The 23,733-nt window shown below is 43.5% G+C and overlaps 1 protein-coding gene across 1 annotated transcript in view; it reads left to right on the top strand.

The window, feature by feature from the left end:
* The window catches only part of LOC137420701 (slit homolog 2 protein-like), a 709,809-nt gene extending 686,332 nt beyond the window's left edge, over positions 1-23,477 (top strand). The window contains exons 31-37 of the mRNA XM_068105981.2: positions 105-242; positions 928-1,171; positions 5,412-5,542; positions 5,817-5,971; positions 15,631-15,991; positions 16,523-16,737; positions 19,945-23,477. Coding sequence (XP_067962082.2) covers positions 105-242; positions 928-1,171; positions 5,412-5,542; positions 5,817-5,971; positions 15,631-15,991; positions 16,523-16,737; positions 19,945-20,240 — 1,540 coding nt within the window. The 3' untranslated portion in view covers positions 20,241-23,477. The remainder of the gene's footprint in view (positions 1-104; positions 243-927; positions 1,172-5,411; positions 5,543-5,816; positions 5,972-15,630; positions 15,992-16,522; positions 16,738-19,944) is intronic.
* The last annotated feature ends 256 nt before the right edge of the window (positions 23,478-23,733 follow it).

Raw genomic sequence — 23,733 nt, 5'->3', positions numbered from 1 at the left:
TCCCATCACAAATGTAATTAGTGTTGAGTGTTCTGGCAGGGTTATTCACACCGATATTCAATTTACCTTTTATATGCCATCCTCTTCTCCCGGATTCTCGACAGGTGTAAGTGCACCCCAGGCTACAAGGGAGAAAGTTGTGAAACAATCTCTGATGCCTGCTTCAAAAACAAATGCCAAAATGGAGGCCACTGTGTGCCTACCATGGACGGGTACTCTTGTCAATGCTTGCACGGCTTCAGGTAATCATGCATGTTGCTTATTGTATGCCATTTCTTTCAGCAGACTTGTCCAAAGTATTAAACTTGAATACATAATATCATTGAATCTGTATCGTTGGTTGATTACATTTTGTACTTTCTGTTGTATCTTCAACAAAGGAAATCTGTGCAATTTTTTTTTTTTTTTGCAGTCCCTGGTTTGTATATTTTTCCAGAACTCCAAGTCCATTTTTTCTTTACTTCGTCCCTCTATTTGCTCTTTTCTGTGGAACAGACTCCCTGTGTCTGTTTTCTCATGGCACTTCCTCCATTCTTTGAAGAGTTTTGTCCATCGTCACCTAATGTTTTCTGCCATACTCGGTCCTCTTCTAATCTCACTGACACGTTCCCCCACCCTCTTCCTGCCCTGTTCCGAGCTTTCTATCTGTCATGTGCTACATGTTTGTCTCTCCTCGTTTTTATCCCCTGCCGGTTTGTGAACCTGTTGTCTTCAGTCAGTGAGATTCTCAACGAGCCCAGATTTCAGTGTCAAGAAAAATAAGAAATACTTCTCCATTTGCAAACTGTTCAATTTATCATTGTCTCCCTGAACAACGACCCATCTGTTGTTAAGCCTGCATCCTAACACCCCCGCACCCTTTTCAACCCTTTTCAACCCTCCTCTCACATCTCACTTCCCATTTGTCTGTCCACTGCATTCCCTCAGCGGAAGGATGTGTGAGAGTCCGCCTCCCATGGTGTTCCTGCAAACGAGTGCCTGCCAGTACCATGACTGTCGGAACGGTGGGCAATGCTTGGAGGAATCTGGAGGCGAACCTGTATGCCAGTGTCTGTCTGGTTACTCGGGTCCAAACTGCGAGAAGCTCACGAGTGTCAGCTTCTTAGAGAAGCATGCGTTTCTGGAGCTAGGTCCACTGAAAGGCCAGCCCCAAGCAAACATCACCATGCAGGTGCTCCAACAGGACATAAGTTGAATGAAAAATAATGATGATGATGTTTCTTAAAGAGGGACAGAAATAACGGGAAAGGTGTTCCTGTAAAGCTGTGTGGCATCATACGTTTGTGGAGTAATCGTATTAGTGATGTGTATCTACTTGTCGGTCCTGCTGAGACTTTTTTCTGGAAGAGTAGGCACCGTACAGGTGTTTACTTCAGTGCCCGAGTACCAGTGCTGTACGCAGCCCAAACAGCAAAGTTTTCGATAGTTTAGTTTTCTGCAACCTTTATGGTTCCCAAAGGAATTTCTGGTTGATAAACGACATTTTGAACTTGAACAAAAAAATAACCAGAGATGATTGACATCTAGATTACTTTTCAATCCTATCTCTTTAAAGGTCACACTTCCACCGACATTTCTCCAACAGTGTACGTGAAAGATTTCATTATTAGACTTCAAAACGCACTTCCAGTGATCTTGACCTTGTCATTGGCCTCAAAGTCTTGTCTATGAATGTTGCGCTTGAGGTTTGGAAACCAGGAACACTCGAAAGCTTTTTTTTTTTTTACCGATTTCGCATTGTGAGCGATGTTGGCTGGAACATCGACGGAGAGATGCAAAACTCCTTTATGACATTCTATATTAAGATTGTCCCTCAATCCTTCAAATGATTGCGAATTAAACGCCTTACCTGTTGTACTTCCTTGTTGTAAAGTGTAACCTAATTATTCCATTCCAATCCCGAAATGGGGAGGCCATTTAAATTGCTCTGAATTTGGATGGAGGAAGGGAATTCAGGTGCCTCTAGTTATTATTACTGTTAAGTTATATACAGACTTGGCATTTAACATGGAATATTTTTTTTGTGGGGGTGAACTTACTTTTCAAGATGACTTAGAACCAAAAGTTCATTGGAATTATGTTGAAATTATTCTAGATTTTGTTAATGTGACCTTTAAAAGAAACAAAAACCACATTTGACATTTCGAAGCAAATAAATGGATCCTTGAAAGTGATGTAAACTGATATCGAACTCAATTCATGGACAGTACTGTGTTAAACTTCTGTACGTTTTCCAGAAGTATCTCTTTATTTTGCACATTAGCCCAAAAAAAATTCAACAAAAACAAAAGCTAAATTATGACTGGGATTACGGACAGTAAAATTACAGTTCAGTACTTCGTGTAACCCCCACGAGCATTCAGGAGAGCACGTACACGTCGAGGCATGCTGTTCACGAGATTTGCCAAGGTTTGGACAGGAATCGCTTGCCATACAGTGACAATAGCCTGCTGCATTTCACGCACAGAGGCAGGCTGCTGGTCCAAGTTGTCGATTTGACGCATTAATTCTGCCCACAAGTTCTCTATCGGATTCATATCCGGGGACATGGCAGGCCACTCCATATGCTCTACACCACGGTCAGCAAGAAAGTGTTGGATCATGCGAGTACAATGAGGCCGTGCATTGTCATCTTGGAAGACAAAGTTTCCTCGAAAGGCTGCACGAGCAAATGGAAGCAATGTTTCTTCCAGAATGACCCTGTACTTGAACTGGTTCAGGTTTCCATTCAGAACAACCAGGTCAGTTTTGCCCCCTGTATGAAAAGCAGCCCAAACGGTCACCCCACCACCTCCAGCTTGGACTCTTGGCACTATACAATCTTCGTTGTGGGCTTCATGCACTTGTCTGCGCACTCGGACGCGGCCATCTTGACGATAGACCAGAAATCTAGACTCGTCACTGAAGGTCACGTGATTCCAGTGTCCTGGCTGCCATTGACGGTGCTCTCTCGCCCACTGCAATCGGCGCTGGCTGTATTGTCTGGTCAGGCGTGGCTTTCTCAGGGGACGCCTGGCACGATAGCCTGCTTGAACCAGTCGTTGGTTGACTAGCCTTCTGGATACAGGCACATTTGTCAGTTGCTGCCACTCAGCCCGAAGCCGATTAGCTGATTTGGTACGGCCATTGCAGACTAACCGGTGCAGCTGGCGACCATCTCTCCTTGTGGTTCTGCGTGGACGTCCTGGCCTCGGTATTGGAGTAGGGACACCCCTCTGAGCATTTCGTTTCAGGATCTTTGACACCTGACCTTGAGTGATGCCATACTGCCGAGCAATAGCACGCTGTTTCATGCCGGAATTTCGTAAAGCCACCACTCCATGACAAACAGCATTGTCAAGTTGACGGACCATCTCCAGAGGAAGCGGCAATAACTTTTCTAGACGTGCAGCAGTTGTTTTCCACTAATACAGAACGCAACAACCCTTATATACCCGATTGTGAAGCCAATCGTCAAATGTACCTGTCCTTACATTTTGTCACGCCACCTGTGATATAATCCTGTTATTGACTTCTTGCTGCGAAAGACAATCAGTGACATGGTTCTTTCAACAAAGACATCACCGAAGGGTAAAATAAACTCACCAGATTGATATACTGAGTTCAGAAAGTAAACCCAAGTCAAGAAAAAAAAATATATTCCATATTAAATGCCAAGTCTGTACATTGATATATGGATTTGGGATCAAAGTTGGGAATCGTTCTTTCCTCCTGATTTAGAAGCATGGCAAGAAACCTTCCCAAATATTGCTCTTGGTATTTTTTTCCAGCATGTGTTCAGTAATTTGCTGTTGTAGACTCTTCTCATCCCTCGTCTGCCTATCGGTGACCCCACTTTTCTATTATTGGGGTCAAAAGTTCATGGAACAGTTGAATGGCATTAGGTGGGGTCAACATACTCACGGAGAGGGCACAGCTATCAACTACAACGGCACCCAGTAGAGAGCATACCTCCACCTGGTTGGCCATATCTCCCAATGGTGAAGAATCACTGAAAAAATTAAATAATTCTCATATCCGAATCCACATTCAGATCTTCACCAAAATCGAATATATTTGTCCTTGTCAGACACCCAACTGGTCCACCAAATTTCGTCCGAATCCATCCACAACTTTTTGAGATATCCTGGTATGTATCGTTTTTGGCCATATCTCCCAATGGTGAAGAATCACTGAAAAAATTAAATAATTCTCATATCCGAATCCATATTCAGATCTTCACCAAAATCGAATATATTTGTCCTTGTCATACACCCAACTGGTCCACCAAATTCCGTCCAAATCCATCGACAACTTTTTTGAGATATCCTGATATGTATAGTTTTTGGCCCTGTTTTATAAAAAAAATTTCACTGAAACCGCGGAATGGAAAAATTTGAAACTTGGCACATTGTCAAGGACTCCCAATGGGGAACAAAAGCATGATAATGATGACATCATAGGTGAAGCGGTATACCAGCCATACATGTTTTTATCGAATGCCTTATCCTAAAAATCTGAAATTGCATGCATATGATGTATGACCCATCCATGGTTTGGCAGCCATATTGGATTTAACCTAAAACCTTTAAAAAGCATCTTCTCCCAAACAAGCAAATCCATTCACTCAAAACTTTATGTGTGTCATTGACTAGGCATGGTGATTAAAAGTTGATCATGAAACCGTCATTGGTCACATGGTGTGGCAGCAATATCGGATTGAAGGAAAATATGAAATAATTATAACTCTGAAACCGCTTACCCTATCGATGCAAAATTTTACAAATGTCATCTAACACCATTGTTGCATATAGTTTGAAAATGATGGCGTTGGTCACGTGGTTTAGCAGCCATCTTAGATAGAAAAACAAACTTCATCCGATCACGAAACTTCACAAACGTGATTCCCAAACCATACACATGCAAAGTGTACATTTTTGATGCCAAATGTCACGTGGTTTGGCAACCATATTAGCTTGAAAGCCGATGTTCTTTTTAATCCCTTAACAGCTCTGAAACGGCTTCACCGATCGATGTGAAACCTGTCCTGTCTTGTAAAAATGTGATACTTGAGAACAGCTGGAGGGATTTAAATCAAACTTGTTTATTTTTAGGACAGTGAGCGAGGGCATATACACGTTGTCACGTGCAGAGATTACGCGGAGGCATATTGGCGACACAGTCATATTGCTCCAGTTTAACTGTCATTTTCATCAAGTTTAGTTTGAGTTCAAAGTGGACGCCAACGTGCTTTGTATTTTGAGATGCTTTCTAGTTTTCCTCTTTGAATCAGGGCATTGAATATAACTTTTAATTGCAGGATTATTGTAAAAATTCAATATTGCTTATTTGTTAATGGCTTATTTGTTAATAGTGTTGTTGTTGATAAACTAATAAAGTAATCCTGATCTAAACTACTTTTGTTTTGAAAGGTTGCAACAGATGAGGACAACGGAATGTTGTTGTACAATGACGCAACAGAACATATTGCAGTGGAGATCTACAGAGGTCGTGTACGTTTAAGCTACGATGTCGGCCCCTATCCTCAGCCCACACTGTACAGGTAAGAGGGCAGACGTAACAGGTATAATAGGAAGCACATTTTGCCTTTGTTCATCGAAAGTCATTACGATTAATGCATTGTGAGTAGCATTCAATATCACCTTTCTTGTTTTGAATAATGCAAATCCCAGGATAAATCTGGCAGTGAAGTTCATATCTATTTTTCAGCAGGATGAAAATTTCAGATTTTCAATTTCTGAATGTGAACAAGCCAACAACGATGAGGTCGTTTGATAACTTATCCTTTAAATAGGGTCTTTGCCTTCTCGCCACAGCTTACAAACTATCAATGATGGCGAGTTTCACAGAGTGGAGATTGTCACCTTGGATCGTGCAGTGAATCTGTCAGTAGATGGTGGGGAACCCAAATCCCTGGCGAAACAACCTGTGATCTCGTATGTTGGAGTAGAGTCACCTCTCTTCATCGGTGGTAAAAACAATCACTTAACTTGTACACAGTTGGATTTTATAGATATGGACAGATATTACACACCATTGGAGCCTATATACCTGTTATTTTTGTTCTTCTATCCATTTAGTAGCTCATCACACCTTTTTCCGTGCGGCAGAAGATGGGTTTTGCAATCGCTTCTGTGTATGTGTCTGTCCAGGCGGTAACTTATTTTTACATTTCAGCTATTGCCATCAAATTTTCAGCAAAACTTTATTATGAGAATGTGGAGAATGCAAATTAATAATTTGGTCAAAAGGTCAAGAGGTCAAAGGTCAATGTCGCATAAAATCTTCAATTTTCCTGCAAATTACCTGAAATTTTAAGAATTCCCATATTGGCTCATTGAATTGGTTCACAAATGAAAAGCTAGACGCCATTACATTTTTAATATCAAAAAGTCAAATGTCAACATCACCTGCAGATGAGTGTATACTCAGTCGAGGCTCGTATAAGAGCTAACACAGAGAACATATAATAAAGGGAGCGGGAGACCAGAGGGGGAGAGAGAGGGAAGCACAATAACAGTAGAGAACAAGGACATCAGGAGATCTGTGGAAGAGAGAGGGTTGGGGCGAGAGAAGAGAAAGAGAGTTGGGAAGAGAGAGAGAGGAGAGGGTACATGGGATAAACAAGATCGACCGTACAAGGGCTTTCAGGGAAGAAACCAGGGAATTTGAAGGAGGTGGGCTTAAGGTGGATTAACGAGGGTAGAAAAGATCAAGGTTTTGGATGGGTGAAGATGTGATATGGTGTTGAACAGCTGTTTTAAGACCTGGAGGGAGGAGTGGGATTGAAGAGAGTGAGGGAGTTTGTTCCAGAGGTGGGAATAAAGAAGAATGAAAGAGTGAAGGTGAGCAGAGAGTCTTGATTTTGGCAGTTTCACCAGAAAAGGGTTGCTGGCAGATCTTGTGTGTCCTGAAGGAATGAATATTTGGGGGACAGAGCACAGACAAAGCAGGGGGAGCTAGGCCGGAGAGTTGACGGTAGAATATAAAAGACCACCAACCTGCCTGCAGTGAGAGAGAGAGAGAGAGAGAAAGGCCATCAGAATCAACTTCATCGCGGGAGATACCAATGATTCTAATATCCTTGGTTTCTACAGCGTGAAGCCGAGCTAGGTGTGAGGCAGGAGCACCAGCCCAGAGGGGAGAGCAGTATTCCATCAAGCTGCAGATGAATGCTTTGCAAGTGGTGAGTAGCTCAGTAATGCCAAGAAAGGACTTCGCACGACGGAGAATGTCCAGCGGATTTGGAGGTCAGATTAGAAATGTGTCTTTCCCAGGAAAGATCTGACAGCTTGACTTCCACTGCCTCTGGCGAAGAAGCGTCCTACGAGCTCTCCCCATCATCAAAGTTTAAGTATTTTCCCATTCGCGTCCTTGTCAAATTTCCACTCGTTATTTTATTGTGTATGTGTTACTGTGTGTTTCCAGTTAGGTCTTGGCTTGTAATTCGTGCAAACTTGTGTGTAATTTGTCGTTTTCTGTTCGCACCGCGTGCGGGGCCTGGTACCTTGAGGCTCCCCCCCCCCCCACCCCCCCCCCCCGCCCCCCACACCTCCCATCAGTGTTTTGTTAATGCCCCCATTCCACTTATGCCGATTGGCCCCGATTAGCCCCGATCTCCAGGTCGGGAGCGATCGGGACACTTTGGGAAAAAACTGGTCATCTACGCTGTATCTACGTCCTAAGTACGCTCCGATTACGATCACTACGCTGTAACCACGCTCATCGTGGGTAGATCGGGTCCCTGAAGACCCGATCGAAGCCGTTTAGAGCCGCTGTGTTCCCGCTCGCGTACGCCGTAACCACGCTGCATTCGCGATTGCCGCCGCTCTGACACGATGCATTCCCGATCGCCGCCGATCTAAAACTGATCCAACGCCGATGCTGCCGATCTATTGTCGTTTCAACTACGTCATTCCCGACCAAACCGATCTAACTACGCTCTATTCCCATCTTTAAGCCGACTAAAAAGCAGATTTCAGGTCCCGATCCGTATAAATAGGGCCCGATTTGCTTGCCGATCATCAGTATCGTCGAAGACAGCCATGGACATCAGAGACATGGCCGTCTGCAGCTCGCTCTACTTCTCCAACAATATGCAATTAATGAAAGAAGAGCTGCTCAAGTGAGAAGAAGAATGAGAAGAAGAAGAAGAGAAACCAAAGCTTTCAGAATCATTGGAATCTCCTGCGATGAAGCTATCTCCGAGGGCCTTTCACTCACTCACCGCAGGCAGGTAGGTGGTCTTTCTGTCTTCTACCGACTCCTCTCCGGCCTTGCTCCCCCAGCTCTCTCTGTGCTTTGTCCCCCAAATATTCCTTCAGGTCGCACAAGATCTGCCAGCAACCCTCTGATGGTTAAACTGCCGAAATCTCGGCTCTCTGCTCACCTTCACTCCTTCATTCCTCTTTTCTCCCGCCTCTGGAACAAACTCCCACACTCCCTTCAATCCCACTCCTCCCTCCAGGTCTTTAAAACAGCTGTTCACCACAATCTCTTATCTTTCCCCATCCAAAACCTTGATCTTTTCTACCCCCACGAATTCACCCCAGATCCACCTTGTTTGAAATTCCAACTTCTTTCCTGGAAGTCCTGGCAGTGTCCATATGTTTTATACCTCTCCCACCCCCCCCCCCCCTTTCCATGCCTCCTCCCCCAAAGCCCTCTCCCTCCCACAGATCTCTCGATGTCCCTGCTCTCAGATGTTGTGTTTGTGTTCCTCCCCCTCTCGCCCCATCTTGTCTACCGCTCCCCATGTTATATGTTTTATGTGTCGGTTTGTCTTTCTGTGTGATTAATGTTAGCTCTTTCACGAGCCTCGATCTTGTATACAAAAAAAAAGAAAGAAAAAAAAGCCCCTCAGTTCTGGGTCCGGCCATGGTTGACAGAAGAAAGAAGATTGCAGTTTGGGCACTACGACCGCTTGATAAATGAACTGAGGCTGGAGGACATCAACTCTTTCCAGAACTTTGTGAGGATGCCACCTGCTCTCTTTGATGAAATCCTCCACAGAATCACCCCGAGGATTGAGAAAGAAGATACCAGGCTGAGAAAGGCCCTACAACCTGGAATGAAGCTCGCCATCACCCTGAGGCATCTGGCTACAGGAGACCTCTACCCAACTCTCTCCTACGACTTCAGGGTCAGCAGAAACACCATCGTCAAGTTCATTCCGGAGGTGTGTCAAGCCATCGTTGCAGAGTTCAAAGAAGAAATGGTGAAGTGCCCTACCACCCCAGAAGAATGGACAGAAGTCGCTGATGATTTCGAAAGTAAATGGAACATCCCTCATGTGCTCGGAGCTCTTGATGGCAAACACGTCGCCCTCAGATGCACACCCAACTCAGGCAGCCTCTACCACAACTACAAGGGCTTCTTCTCGATCGTGTTGATGGCACTGGTGGACGCCGACTATAAGTTCTTGTGGGTGGATGTTGGTGGAATGGGACACATGTCAGATGCTCAGATTTTCAATGCTTCGGAGCTCAAAGAGTGCATAGAGAATGAAACCATTGGATTCCCCGACCCCCTGGCCATGCGGAACGATGATGAAGAGATGCCATTCTTCATCCTTGGAGATGATGCCTTTGCTCTCCGCACCTACTTGATGAAACCCTATGCCAGACGTGGACTCTCTCCTGAACAACTCGTCTACAACTACTCCATCTCAAGGGGTCGACGAGTGGTGGAGAACGCCTTTGGCATCTTGGCAAACCGTTGGCAATGCTTGCTCAAGACACTACAACAGTATCCTGAGGTGGTGCGTGACCTGGTCGAAACTGCTATCTGTCTGCACAACATGCTCCGCATCCGGTTGCCAAGTATTCAGCATGCCGAGGTGGACCAGGAGGATTATCGACACAACATCATCCCTGGTGAATGGAGAGATCAAGCCAACATGTTAGAGGTGGAGCAGGCAGTTCGAGGTAACAGGGACAGTGTGGAGGCCAAGCGTCAGAGGGAGGTACTGAGACTCTATTTTAACAGCCCTGCTGGTGCAGTTCCATGGCAGGAGAGGATGGTGAGACATCATTAGAGACACTATGGGAAGGAGTTGAAAGACATTTTGGAGGACATTGTTGTGTTGTTATGTATTGCATTGATAATGATTTCTATTGATAATCATGTGACAATAAACATTATGAAACTTGATATTCAATGTTTGCCTTGTGTTGGTTGGAAAGGGAGAAGTTATTATTGCTGGGTTGAGGGGATGAAAATGCATTGCAAAATGAAAGGTCTTCAAAATAAAAGCTAAAAATTTGACAAGTTTTTGCTGGGTAGAGGGGATCAAAGTTTGCATTCACTTAATTAAAAGGTCATAAAATTAAAAGCGGTAAAATTGATCATTAATAATATTTGTTTAACTTGTACCGCTTTTAATTTTAGACCATGGGGTTATTGGGCAATGCAATTTGGCTCATGCAGTTATCAATTCCACTTAACAACGTTGACAAAAAGTGTCGTGTCGAAATACTTGATCGGGTGAGGCCGATGCAATCCGGACCGATTTATATACAGCGGCTTTGATCGGCATTGGAGCGGGACGGATAGGTAACGATCGTCGTCGAAACGGCACAAGATAATCCTCCCGCTGCAACGACGCTGTAATCACGATCAAGCCGTTCTAACTACGATCAAGCCGTTCTAACTACGATCATTCCGATGGACTACGTTGCATTCACGCTGTAATCACGATCAGTCCCGCTATTTCAGATCGGGATGGAAATTTTAAACATGTTTAAAAAATCGCCCCGATCTATTTTTTTATCCCGATCGACAAAGATCGAAGACGTTCCGTTTACGATCATGCCGATTGATCCCGTTCCAAATAGGATCGTTCCCGTTGTGCAGATCGGGGTCGATCGGCATAAGTGGAATGGGGGTATAATATAAGTTACTTCCTTCGCTGTATTGCTGTTTCTTAGATTTTCTTTTCTCCCCCTATCTCCCCCGAACATCTTACCCTTTGTCTAACGTTTTAAATACCAAAAAAGTTTTTATTATTGACTTCTCTCCTCGCGGGCCCCGTCACATGTGCTGTTGTCTTGAACCCACCCCCTTTATCTGCTTTTCTTCCACCTCTTCCTTCCATCTCCAGGTGATACTCACCTTTCCAATTCTAGTTTCCACCATCCTCATTCAACCCTTTCTCCTTCTTTCTCAAATCCACGCCCTCACTTCAGGGACTTTTCCCAGATTGTTTTTCACGGTTTTGTTTCAAATATGTTTAAACTTTCCCCTGCAGTGTTTTATTCAGTGGTTTATTACAACACGCTGTTTGTCTTCCTATTTAAAAGGCTTTTTCAATTCCCTCTTCAATTCATTCCATTTCAAAAAAAAATTCAATCTCTTACAGTTCTTCCTTTTTACGTTCTCAAAACTCACCTAAATTCCACCCATCCTCTATCGTTTTCAAACGGATCTCTGACTTGAAAATCACAATAAACCTAGTTTGGAATAAATGTTCCTTTGCCATTAATCGTCCACTTTCCAAACTCCCCCCTCACCCCTCCCCTCCTAAATTCCCCCCTCACCCCTCCCCTCCTAAATTCCCCCCTCACCCCTCCCCTCCTAAACTCCCCCTCACCCCTCCCCTCCGAAACTCGCCCCTCCCCTCCTAAACTCCCCCCTCACCCCTCCCCTCCTAAAACTGTGTATATATATATATACACACACACACACATACATACATGCATAATACATGCATACATACATAGTCGTGGCCAAAAATATTGGCACCCTTCAAATAACACAATTTTATCTAAAAAATAAGTTGAAATTGACAAAAGTATTTGGTCTCCACAATTCTTTATTTCACTGTTAATATTACAGAACCTTTGTTTATGATTCAGAACTTAATGTACCCTTTTAAATCAGAAAATAAAAAGAAATGGCATTGACAAAATTATTGACACCCAAGACTTAATATTCGGTAGCACAGAATTTGGACAAAATAACTACAGTCAAGCACTTCCTATAGCCATGAATGAGCTTCCTACACCTATCTACTGGCAGTTTGACCCACTCTTCTTATGCAAACTGCTCCAGCCCTCCCAGATTTGAAGGATGCCTTCTCCCAACTGCTGTTTTCAGATATCCCCACAGGTGTTCAATGGGATTTAGATCTGGACTCATTGCTCGCCACTTCAGAACAATCCAGCGTTTTGTTTTGAACCATTCCTGGGTGCTTTTTGAAGTGTGTTTGGTGTCCATTGCCCTGCTGCAAGACCCATGACCTTTGACAGAGACACAGCTTTCTGACACTGGGTTGAACAATGCGCTCCAAAATGCCTTGGTAATCTCCTGATTTCATGATGCCGTGCACACATTCAAGGCACCCAGTGCCAGAGGCAGCACAGCAACCCCAAAACATCACTGAACCTCCTCCATTTTGACTGCAGGGTTGGTGTTCTTTTCTTTGAAGGCTTCATTTTGTTTTCTGTAAACATGGAGATGATGTGATGATGTCATGGGTCTCCTACCACAGAACCCCCTTACATTGAGTTGGTGACGGATTGTGTGAGTTGAAACTGTAGTACTTTGTGTCTGAACATAGAGATGATGTGCTTTACTAAAAATCTCTAATTTGGTCTCAACTGTCCACAGGACATTCTCCCAGAACGATTTTGGCTTGTTGATGTATGTTTTGGCAAACTCCAGTCGGGCTTTCTTGTGTCTCTCTCTCAGCAGTGGGGTCTTCCATAGAACCCCCTTTGATTGAGTTGGCGACTGATGGTGCAAACCAGATAAATAGATCTGTTGTACCTTGTGTCTGAAGATAAGCTTGAATCTGTCTGGCAGTTGATCGAGTTGCTTTCTCCACCATTCAAACAATCCTTCGCTGCAATCTTCTATCAAGTTTTCTCTTGCGGCCACATCCAGGGAGGTTGGCTACAGTGCTATGGGCCTTAAACTACCTGATAACATTGCGTATGGTGGACACAGGAACATGAAGGTCTCTGGAGATGGACTTGTAACCTTGAAATTGCCCATGCTTGTCTACAATCTTGTTTCTGACCTCCTCAGACAATTGTCTGGTTTTATTTCTTTTTTCCATGCTCATTGCGGTCCACAGAGTGACACTAAACAGCAAAATGACTCCTTTTCTCCATTCAAAGTGGTTTAATGAGTGATTTTTATATTGCAAGCACCTGCAACTCACTACAGGTGAGTTCAATTACAAAGTAAAGGAGAATCACATGCATGAAATGTAATTATTTCTAACAACTTCTAAAAGGTGCCAATAATATTGTCTGGGAATTTTATGATTTATATGTGAAATAAGTTAAGATTTCGTGATTTTTTCAGATTTTTTTTGTTTTGTTCCACTGCAAACCAAAGAAATACATATGGGGATACCAAAATATTTTTTAATTTCAACAATATCCTGGAAGAAATAGTGCATTATTTGAAAAAATTGCAAGGGTGCCAATATTTTTGGCCACGACTGTACATATATGGATACATACAACAAAACATTTTAAGGCCATTTTCCCTGCAACAGCGGGGATTAGCCTTGTGGTCCCATGACAATCTTCTCCATTTTGCCCAATTTTCTGCATCTCCCCTTGTTAACCCCCTTGCCCGCATTTCTTCTTCGACCATCCTTAGCCAAGTCTTTCTCAGTCTTCCCCGTCCTCTACTTCCTTCTACATTCATTTCCATCACTCTTCTCAACCAGTCACTTTCATCCTTCCTCAAAACATGACCAAACCATCTCAAACTGTTTCTCTTCACAGCCTTCCATCACAGGCTCTATTCCCATCTCATCATTTGTCTTCCTCTCTCTCAACGATACTCCACACATCCACCGAACCATTCGCATTTCCTCCCTTTCCAGCCTTCGTTGCTGCTCTACGTTCATTACCCATGTCTTGTTCCCATAAATCATAACACTTCTCACACATGCAGCATATACCTTTCCTTTGAGCTTCAACGACACTCCCCTCCTCATCAGCACGCCACTCAGTTCCCGAAACTTCTTCCATGCACGTCTCACTCTAGCAACCGTTGCCGAGTCTGATCCACCTTCTCCATTCAGCAGGTCTCCTAGGTAACAAAATGTTTTCACACCTTCCAGCTTCACGCCGTCTCCAAGATCCAACTCAAAATTTCAACTCAAAATCAACTCAAAATCAAGATCAAGATCAACTCAAGATCAACTCATCTCAAGTCAAGATCAACTCAAAATTTCCGCCATCTGTAGCTCCCTCTGTGCACACCTTACACTTGATCAACTCAACTCAAGTTGATCAACTCAAGTTGATCAACTCAACTCAAGATCAACTCAAAATTTCCGCCATCTGTAGCTCCCTCTGTGCACACCTTACACTTGAATGTAGCTGCCACACTGGTTAATAACCCTCTCAAACCACTACATTTTTGATGAACCCACTCAGCGCACATTGTACATTGAATGGAGTTCACTCCACCACCCTTCCTGCACACAGCACACGGCCACTTCCCAGTTCTTTCCACCTCACCACATGCTTTACCACTTGCCATCACCTTCGTTTTTCCGATATTCACCTTCAGACCTTTTGTCTCCATACATTCCTTCCACTTGTTCATCTTTTCCTTCATTCCATCCATACTTTCTGCAATCAACACCAGATCATCTGCATACAACAACTCCCACGGTAAACCCTCCTTTACGTTCCGAGCCAGCACCTCCAGCATAGCTACAAATAGTAGTGGCCTTAGTACCGACCCCTGATGCACTCCCACCTTCACCTCAAACTCACCCCTGTTCCCGTCCTTCGTCCTTACAGCTGTGCACGCTCTTTTGTACATTGCCATCACTACTCTGATCAACCATTCCTCCACTCCTAACTTCCTCAATGCCCATGTCACTACTTCACGTGGAACCCTATCGAATGCTTTCTCCAGATCAACAAACCCAAGAAACAACTTCTGCCGCTTCTCCATGTACTTCTCCTGCAACTGCCTCACAATGAAAAGCACTTCTGTCGTTCCTCTTCCTGGCATAAATCCAAACTGCATTTCGTCAAACTTCACTTTCTTCCTTATCCTCCTCTCCAACACCCTTTCCAATACCTTCATTCCATGCTCCAATAACTTTATCGCTCGGTACGAGCCACAGTCCAGAGGGTCACCTTTCCCCTTGTATAGAGGGACGAGGGTACTCAGTTATGGATACATCCATCATATATGGATGCATACATATACACATATTTATACACATATAAGCAAAAGATGTGCAATTGTGGCAAATTATACCTGTTAAACCAGACTATTTTGTGCAATTGTTGGAGCATCCGCTCTGAGTCTGGGAGGTTTGTGGTTCAAGCCCCGGCCCAGTCATACCAAAGACTAAAAATGGTACGTGCTGCTCCTTTGTTTAACACCCAGCATTTAAAAGAATAGAGCATGGACAAGCAATTCTGGGAAGGCAATGGCAAACCACCCAGTCTAACCTTTGCCAAGAAACTGCTTTGGCAGCACCGTCACTCTGTAAAGAGTGTGGTACATTAAAAAAAAAAATACCAGTTAAATCGCAGTGAACATGGGAGTACCACAATTAAGTTTATTTGAAAGAAAAAATAAATACAGCAATTTCATATTTCAATCTCATATCTATATCCTTTTCCTGCCACCGCAATGCAGGAATTCCTTTGGAAGTGAATAGAGCCTCACTGAAGCAGATACAGCAGCGTAACGGGATGGGTTTCCATGGCTGTATCCGGGACCTCTACATAAACGGGGAGTTGCAAGATCTGCAAGGCTCCTCTGAAGAAGTAGCTTCTACGGCAGGTGTCCTACCTGGCTGTCCACCATGCCGCAAGAAAGGAGGCAGTTGCCTACATGGAACTTGTCTATCCAGTTCTTCTCCAACAGTTGGCGTGGGTCCTTCATACGTCTGTCATTGCCACCCAGGTTGGAAAGGTCCGCGGTGTGATCAACAAGGGAGTGTATCCCCCCTCGCTCCACCTGCTCGAGATAGTAGCAGCCCCTGCAATAAGCACAAGTATGTGTATACATTGTTCTTGTTTTATATTTGTACAATCGATATTTACTTGTGTACACACACACAGACACATTTGCTGCTGAAGCAGTGTTATGGCAAGGGTTGCAGTGGGTGGCAAAAATTTTAAATTTGGCCTGGGCACCGGCAATAACTCACTCACTCTTCATCGGAAGACTCTGTGGGATATTTGACATCAACCAGCAATTGCTATCACACAGGTACACAGCTTAACATCCATCTGAGGATATGAATGGTGCACTCATGGATGCGATGCCCTGCGTGCAAAGCAACAATCCGACACCTTATTTGGGGTTGGGGGGCTCGAGAGTTGAACCCAGAGTAGACACCTTGAAGGCAAGTGCACTACCTCTGTGCCTTCCTGCCGGACAAAATGGGAATGAGAGTTATAAAAAAATTAAGCAATGTAGTTTGAAGCTTCTGCATGAAGCAAAACGTTTCTGTTACTTTCCCCTCGCCAACCCTTTCCGCTCCTGTCCGCTCGCCCCACCTTCCCATCTGTTAACTGTACAGGTGCATCCATGGCTCCTGTGTGCCTTTGGACCCACATTCATATGGCTGCCATTGTCGTGATGGATTTACTGGAGCTCTGTGCAATGAGCCAGAACGAGAGTTGTTCAACCCCTGCCGTGGCATGCGCTGCAAGCATGGTGTCTGCCGCCTTTCCCTGGTCGGGAAGCCTTTCTGCGAATGCCATGCCGGCTATGCTGGAAACAGATGTGATAGGGGTGAGGTGCTCCAGACATGTTTATCTACTTCAATCTTCTTCCTCTATTACTTCTGATGCAATGCTGTTGTTGATGATTGTATCATTTATGGGGACATTGCTCTTTCCTAGATGCAGTGCCATTTTAGATTGTGGCAGGAAGTTAGAAGTACCAGCACAATGGGTTGTTGTTTTCTTCCCCGAAAAGCATCGTGTGATCTTTAACATTGAACAATGAATTCTAGCAGATGGGAGAATCAGCAGAACCTTTTTTTTTTTTTTTTGTATACAAGATCGAGGCTCGTGTAAGCGATAACATCAATCACAAAAAAAAAAAAACGGACACATAAAACATACAAAAAAGGGAGCGGGAGACAAGATGGGGAGAGAGAGGGAAGCACACAAGTACAACAGCAGAGAACAGGGACATCGGGAGATCAGTGGGAGGGAGAGGGCTTGGGGGGAGGAGGCGTGGGAAGGCAGGGGGTGGGGGTGGGAAAGTATAAAACACATGGGCACTGCTGGAACTTCCAGGAATAAAAAGAAGTCGGTATTTCAAAAAAAAAAAAAGTGAATCTGGGGTGAATTAACGGGCGTAGAAAAGATCAAGGTTTTAGATGGGGGAAGACAAGAGATTGCATTCCAGTCTCCCATAATAATCTCCTCGAGGCACCTGTTCTACTATCCCTGCACCTTTTCATGAAGGTCTGCCACATTTTCTTCATCGGCTGCAGAAGTTGGGGCATATATCTGAAGGATGGTGGCGTTCACTGGATGTCTTTTCAACCTCAATGGTAGTAAACTATCATTGGCAGGATTGTATTACTCGTGCAAATCACTGCCTCTCCATTTATTTTACAGGTTTCATGGCCAGAAAAGAACACTTTATAATCGTCAGATTGAAACTGTCCCAAACCAGTCCATTTAAGTTCACTTATGCCCAAAATTGCTGATCTTGTCCTCTCTATCTCTCTTTTTATTACATCTAACTTTCTCTGGTTCATTGACCTTACATTCCATGTTCCAATTCTGTGCATGTTTGAGAATCTCAGAGTTCGACTTTGAGTTCTGCAGACCACAGTGACTGGATTTCCTTGCAGGTCCTACTCTTCATAACACCTTGCTCTTCCCCAGTAGCTATTTGGGTGCTTTCAATCCCTGGCATTGCTATGGTGCTGGAGGGCTTGTCTATGGTGCTGGAGGTCTTGTCTATGGTGCTGGAAGGCTTGTCTATGGTGCTGGAGGGCTTGTCTATGGTGCTGGAGGGCTTGTCTATGGTGCTGGAGGGCTTGTCTATGGTGCTGGAGGGCTTGTCTATGGTGCTGGAGGGCTTGTCTATGGTGCTGGAGGGCTTGTCTATGGTGCTGGAGGACTTGTCTATGGTGCTGGAGGGCTTGTCTATGGTGCTGGAAGGCTTGTCTATGGTGCTGGAGGGCTTGTCTATGGTGCTGGAGGGCTTGTCTATGGTGCTGGAGGGCTTGTATATGGTGCTGGAGGGCTTGTCTATGGTGCTGGAGGGCTTGTCTATGGTGCTGGAGGGCTTGTCTATGGTGCTGGAGGGCTTGTCTATGGTGCTGGAGGGCTTGTCTATGGTGCTGGAGGGCTTGTCTATGGTGCTGGAGGGCTTGTCTATGGTGCTAGAGGGCTTGTCTATGGTGCTGGAGGGCTTGTCTATGGTGCTGGAGGACTCCTCCTCCAGGACCCAAGATTTATCTCTTAGATTTCTCATTATGATTGTTACATCCACCATCGAAGATGGATGGAGGTTATGTTTTCACCCCTGTCTGTTTGTTTGTCTGTTTATCTGTCTGTCTGTGAACAACATATCTCATGAAGTTGTGGATGGATTCGGACGAAATTTGGCCGAGAGGTTGGGTATGTGACAAGGACAAAATGATTAGATTTTGGTGAAGATCCGGATGTGGCTAGTATAATTTTCAAGTGATTCTTCACCATTGGGAGATTGGGCCAAAAACGATATATAGCAGGATGTCTCAAACAGTTGTGGACGGATTTAGACAAAACCTGGCGGATAGATTGGGTGTCTGACGAGACCGAATCGATTCGATTTTCGTGAAGATCTGAATATGGTTTCGGATACGAGAATTATTTAATTTTTGAAGTGATTCTTCACCATTGAGAGATCGGGGAAAAGCGATATATATTACATTTTAAAAAGTTGTGGACGAGTTATGAATAAACTTGGTGAACGAGTTGGTTAGGCGACAATAACAAGCCGATTCGATTTTTGATTCAGGTCCAAATCCAGATTCGGCCTATCAGTGGGATAGAGACCATAAACTGTTCAGCCTGGCGGATGTACGCGCTCTACCGAGTGCCTTTCTAGGTTTCTTTTGCATGTACTGAAGTGGTTTGCCATTGCTTTCTTCTGGGCAGTGTCTATACCAGACAAGTGATCCTAGTCATTGTTCTCCATAAGAGAATCCTCTGCCAAGCATGAAGGCCATGCAGCCATTACTGGCTGCGTGGCCATCCACCATCTTCTCCCATGGCTTCACGTAACCCTGATCAGAACAAAAATGGGGTAGTATACCTTGCTGAAAGGTGACCCATGAGTTAACAAATGGAAAGTTCTCATCCTTTAAGGATTGCTACCCTTACTTCGTTAAACCATAGCCTTTGGTTTCAAAACTTTAACCAGAAGGCAGCGGTAGATTTGAATTCCGAGTTTCCTTCTCTGAGATGCCTATCAAGGCTAATGAGCTCCATTTGCCCAAATCATCTGGTTTTACGGTTCCAGTGATTCGCTTTTCACCTCTACACCCATTACTGAAAACATCCGCGCCACGATAATGCCGTTAATTCAGCGATCGACCGGGATTCGAACCCAGGATCCTAGGATCCCAAGCCGGCACCCTAACCGCTAAGCCAACACCAGGCTTGTTTTGTTGAAATTGAAGTTGAAAAACCATGCAAGTTGAAACAAAATGTTAAAATATTGTTTGACCAAGAGTGTATTGTTTATGCTCACTTTTCAGCGATTTGAAGCTGTACAATTTTTTTTTTTTTATCAACAACCAAGGTTAATTGTGCCACTGAAACAATCACGATTGAAAATGTTGATTCATAATGTTTATCTATTCAATTAAAAAGTTTTGCCTGAAGCCTCTGCCAAAGTAACTATGTACATGATAGAGCCAACCATAATATTTTTGCAAATCAACCATTTCTTTTAAGAATCGCTCGACTTGCTCTTCTCTTTCATTAGAGGTGTCGTGCCAGGGTGAGCGCAGGACAAGCCATCTGCAAACGCATCGTGGATACGCCTCCTGCCACAGCGTCCAGGAGATCTCGCAAGTCCAGTGCCACGGAAGTTGCCACGACAGAGGCGGAGGAGGTGGCGGTGGCGGAGACGACGCGGCGGCGGCGGTCCTCGCGCAGCAATGCTGCGCACCGACGCGCACCAAACGCCGCAGATACACTTTCCGCTGCACGGACGGTTCTTCGTTCCTCGAAGAGGTCGAGAAGGTCGTGCAGTGTGGCTGTGATAAATGCCACGTGTGATGGGTGTTGTTTCAGTGCCTCCGTTTCGCTCTAGTTTTCCGGCCGCACCATCTCCGATGGACCCACCCTTTGTTCACTCGTGGCTTCGCCATAGGAATGCTAAGCTAGTGATGAAAAGCAATCGAGCGACTGTGAGAGGAGATTGCAGGGCAAAGAATGAACTAACACAATGCCTTGCCGAGCTTGTTTTAAGACGTAGTTTTGCAGATCATGGGGAAAAAACAAACAAATATCTGTTAACTATTTTGGTGTCTGTAAAGAAACAAAGGACCGGACCGCTGAAGATGGGAAAGACTTTGTTTTTCTTTTTTAAAGAGTACATTTTGGTGTTTCCTACGTGTGATGCAACAAGTAGTTTGCAGGTACTTTTTTGTTTTCTAGAATTTGCAGTATTTAAAAAGAAAAAAAGGAAAAAAAAAAGTAATTGAATCCAGTTACAGATTGCCTTAATATCATTGTCCAGACTCGTTCATTATACAGTAGTTATAATGTTTTATCTCGAGGTACAAAAATGCGCAATGGATTCTTTTGAAGTCGCATTGGCCGTCAGCACAAATTTCCTACGAACTTGATCGACAAATGCCTTGACGTAACTGCTACCGTCACATGATTCGTCCTCGGCAGTCTTCATCGGTCATTGTTGTTTTTGAAAGAATCACCAAAAATCGTTTCAAAAGTGTCTTTGCATTTGGCCTTTTTCATTTCAAGGTAAATTCAACTCGCTTCTAATCCAATATTGCTACATCTTACACCTGTTTCAAATAAATAAATAATCATAACCGATCAACATTTCACCGCAAGAGTCTCATTGATCCATCAAGCCAACAGCTCGAGGCAGGTAGAGCTAGTCGAGGGCCTAAATTAGACAGGTAGACGAACCCTGGATGCTGGATCCATAAGCAGTTTCAATTTGACCGGAGTACGTGCCGACAATTTTGAATAACACTTCAGGATCTTTAATGTCAACTTTTATTTTACCTTACTGTTTCAAAATTCACAATTTTAAAATGCGTTAACATGGAGGCCTTGCATGCCCCATCAAAAAGGATTTGGCCGCTTGTTTCAGTTAATGGACGATAGGGCAAATAATCCAGCTTGTACTTAAATTAGCTCTTTCACGAGCCTCGACTCTGTATACAAAAAAAAAAAAAATGTAAAAACTAATTATTGATAAACTAATTTCTGTTTAACTTGTGTAATCCAGGCTGTTACGATGCGAGGTTTTTAATCGATAATTTTGCCGAGTGCGCTTCCATTTTACTCCTTCCTCCATTGCTCCTTGGGTTTAGACGAAATTTTGAGAATCCGAAGGACTTCACTCAATCGGGTCTATCTTTCCGGATGGTTGGTCAAAGGAAACTTAAAACATCAGTTACTTTGGGAGATCTGATCACTCGGCCACAGGTTATACATAAAATGGCCTTTTGGAATACTCCGATTTGGCACAGTGGATCTTTTGGAATACTCTTTGATTTGGCACAGTGGATCTTTTGGAATACTCCGATTTGGCACAGTGGATCTTTTGGAATACTCTTTGATTTGGCACAGTGGATCTTTTGGAATACTCCGATTTGGCACAGCGGATCTTTTGGAATACTCCGATTTGGCACAGTGGATCTTTTGGAATACTCTTTGATTTGGCACAGTGGATCTTTTGGAATACTCTTTGATTTGGCACAGTGGATCTTTTGGAATACTCCGATTTGGCACAGTGGATCTTTTGGAATACTTCGATTTCGCACAGTGGATCTTTTGGAATACTCCGATTTGGCACAGCGGATCTTTTGGAATACTCCGATTTGGCACAGCGGATCTTTTGGAATACTCCGATTTGGCACAGTGGATCTTTTGGAATACTCTTTGATTTGGCACAGTGGATCTTTTGGAATACTCTTTGATTTGGCACAATGGATCTTTTGGAATACTCTTTGATTTGGCACAGCGGATCTTTTGGAATAAACTTTGATTTGGCACAATGGATCTTTTGGAATACTCTTTGATTTGGCACAGTGGATCTTTTGGAATACTCTTTGATTTGGCACAGTGGATCTTTTGGAATACTCTTTGATTTGGCACAGTGGATCTTTTGGAATACTCTTTGATTTGGCACAGTGGATCTTTTGGAATACTCCGATTTGGCACAGTGGATCTTTTGGAATACTCTTTGATTTGGCACAGTGGATATTTTGGAATACTCTTTGATTTGGCACAGTGGATATTTTGGAATACTCTTTGATTTAGCACAGTCGTTCTTTTGGAATACTCTTTGATTTGGCACAGTGGATCTTTTGGAATACTCTTTGATTTGGCACAGTGGATCTTTTGGAATACTCTTTGATTTGGCACAGTGGATCTTATGGAATACTCTTTGATTTGGCACAGTGGATCTTTTGGAATACTCTTTGATTTGGCACAGTGGATCTTTTGGAATACTCGTTTATTTGGCACAGCGGATCTTTTGGAATACTCTTTGATTTGGCACAGTGGATCTTTTGGAATACTCTGATTTGGCACAGTGGATCTTTTGGAATACTCTTTGATTTGGCACAGTGGATATTTTGGAATACTCTTTGATTTGGCACAGTGGATCTTTTGGAATAAACTTTGATTTGGCACAATGGATCTTTTGGAATACTCTTTGATTTGGCACAGTGGATCTTTTGGAATACTCTTTGATTTGGCACAGTGGATCCTTTGGAATATCTCGCTTTTCATCAAGCTCTGATGACAGATTCATTTGACATTGTCCCATTACTTGTATCGCTCAACATTTTCATACATGGCCCAATAGTTGTTTTGCAATAAAATATAAAAGTTTAGATACGTATATATTATTTATAATTTTGCCTTGTATTTTTGTAAAGCTGAATTTCAATACTTAATGAAGACTAACCCGGTATGCTACAGTACTCTACTCGTCTTGATCGAGCGAAACGCATTGGATTTCAATTCCCAATTTTATTCCTCCGAAGGATTTGATCGATTGAAACATTCACATGTTGGAAGCATTATTATATTGTAGATAAATGAGAAGTCAAATGAGATTTTTACAATGGAACTGTGGGTTGAGATTAGACAAAATCAGAAAATTGATCTTGAGAAAAAAAATATTTAAGGGGCATGAATATTATTGCCAAATGTTCTAGTTTTATCGATCATATTTCTTGTGTGTTGTACAGCTGTTATGTGTGTAGCACAGATGTTTTAATATTCCTTAATAAAAAAGACATACGCCGAGCTTGTGATGACTGTTCCCCATATCTGGATGGTGTTTATTTCACGTTAAACATTTGTTCGGACAGGTGTCTAATATGTGGTTCATATAAGGTGGAGGGTCATTCAAGAGTGAATTTTGTTGTTGGTCTCCTACTTTTCCCTTTATAATCGGTGAGGTCTGATGGCCCCTAGCTTAAAATTGAGTGTAAGCATTCAAAATACTATATTTACCTCCGCCACCGAATAATTAATAAAACAAAATGCGATATTTACCTCC

Source organism: Myxine glutinosa, chromosome 2, assembly GCF_964187855.1.
Source record: "Myxine glutinosa chromosome 2, kmMyxGlut1.1, whole genome shotgun sequence".
NCBI lineage: Eukaryota > Metazoa > Chordata > Myxini > Myxiniformes > Myxinidae > Myxine > Myxine glutinosa.
This window is presented reverse-complemented; position numbering and strand designations above follow the sequence as displayed.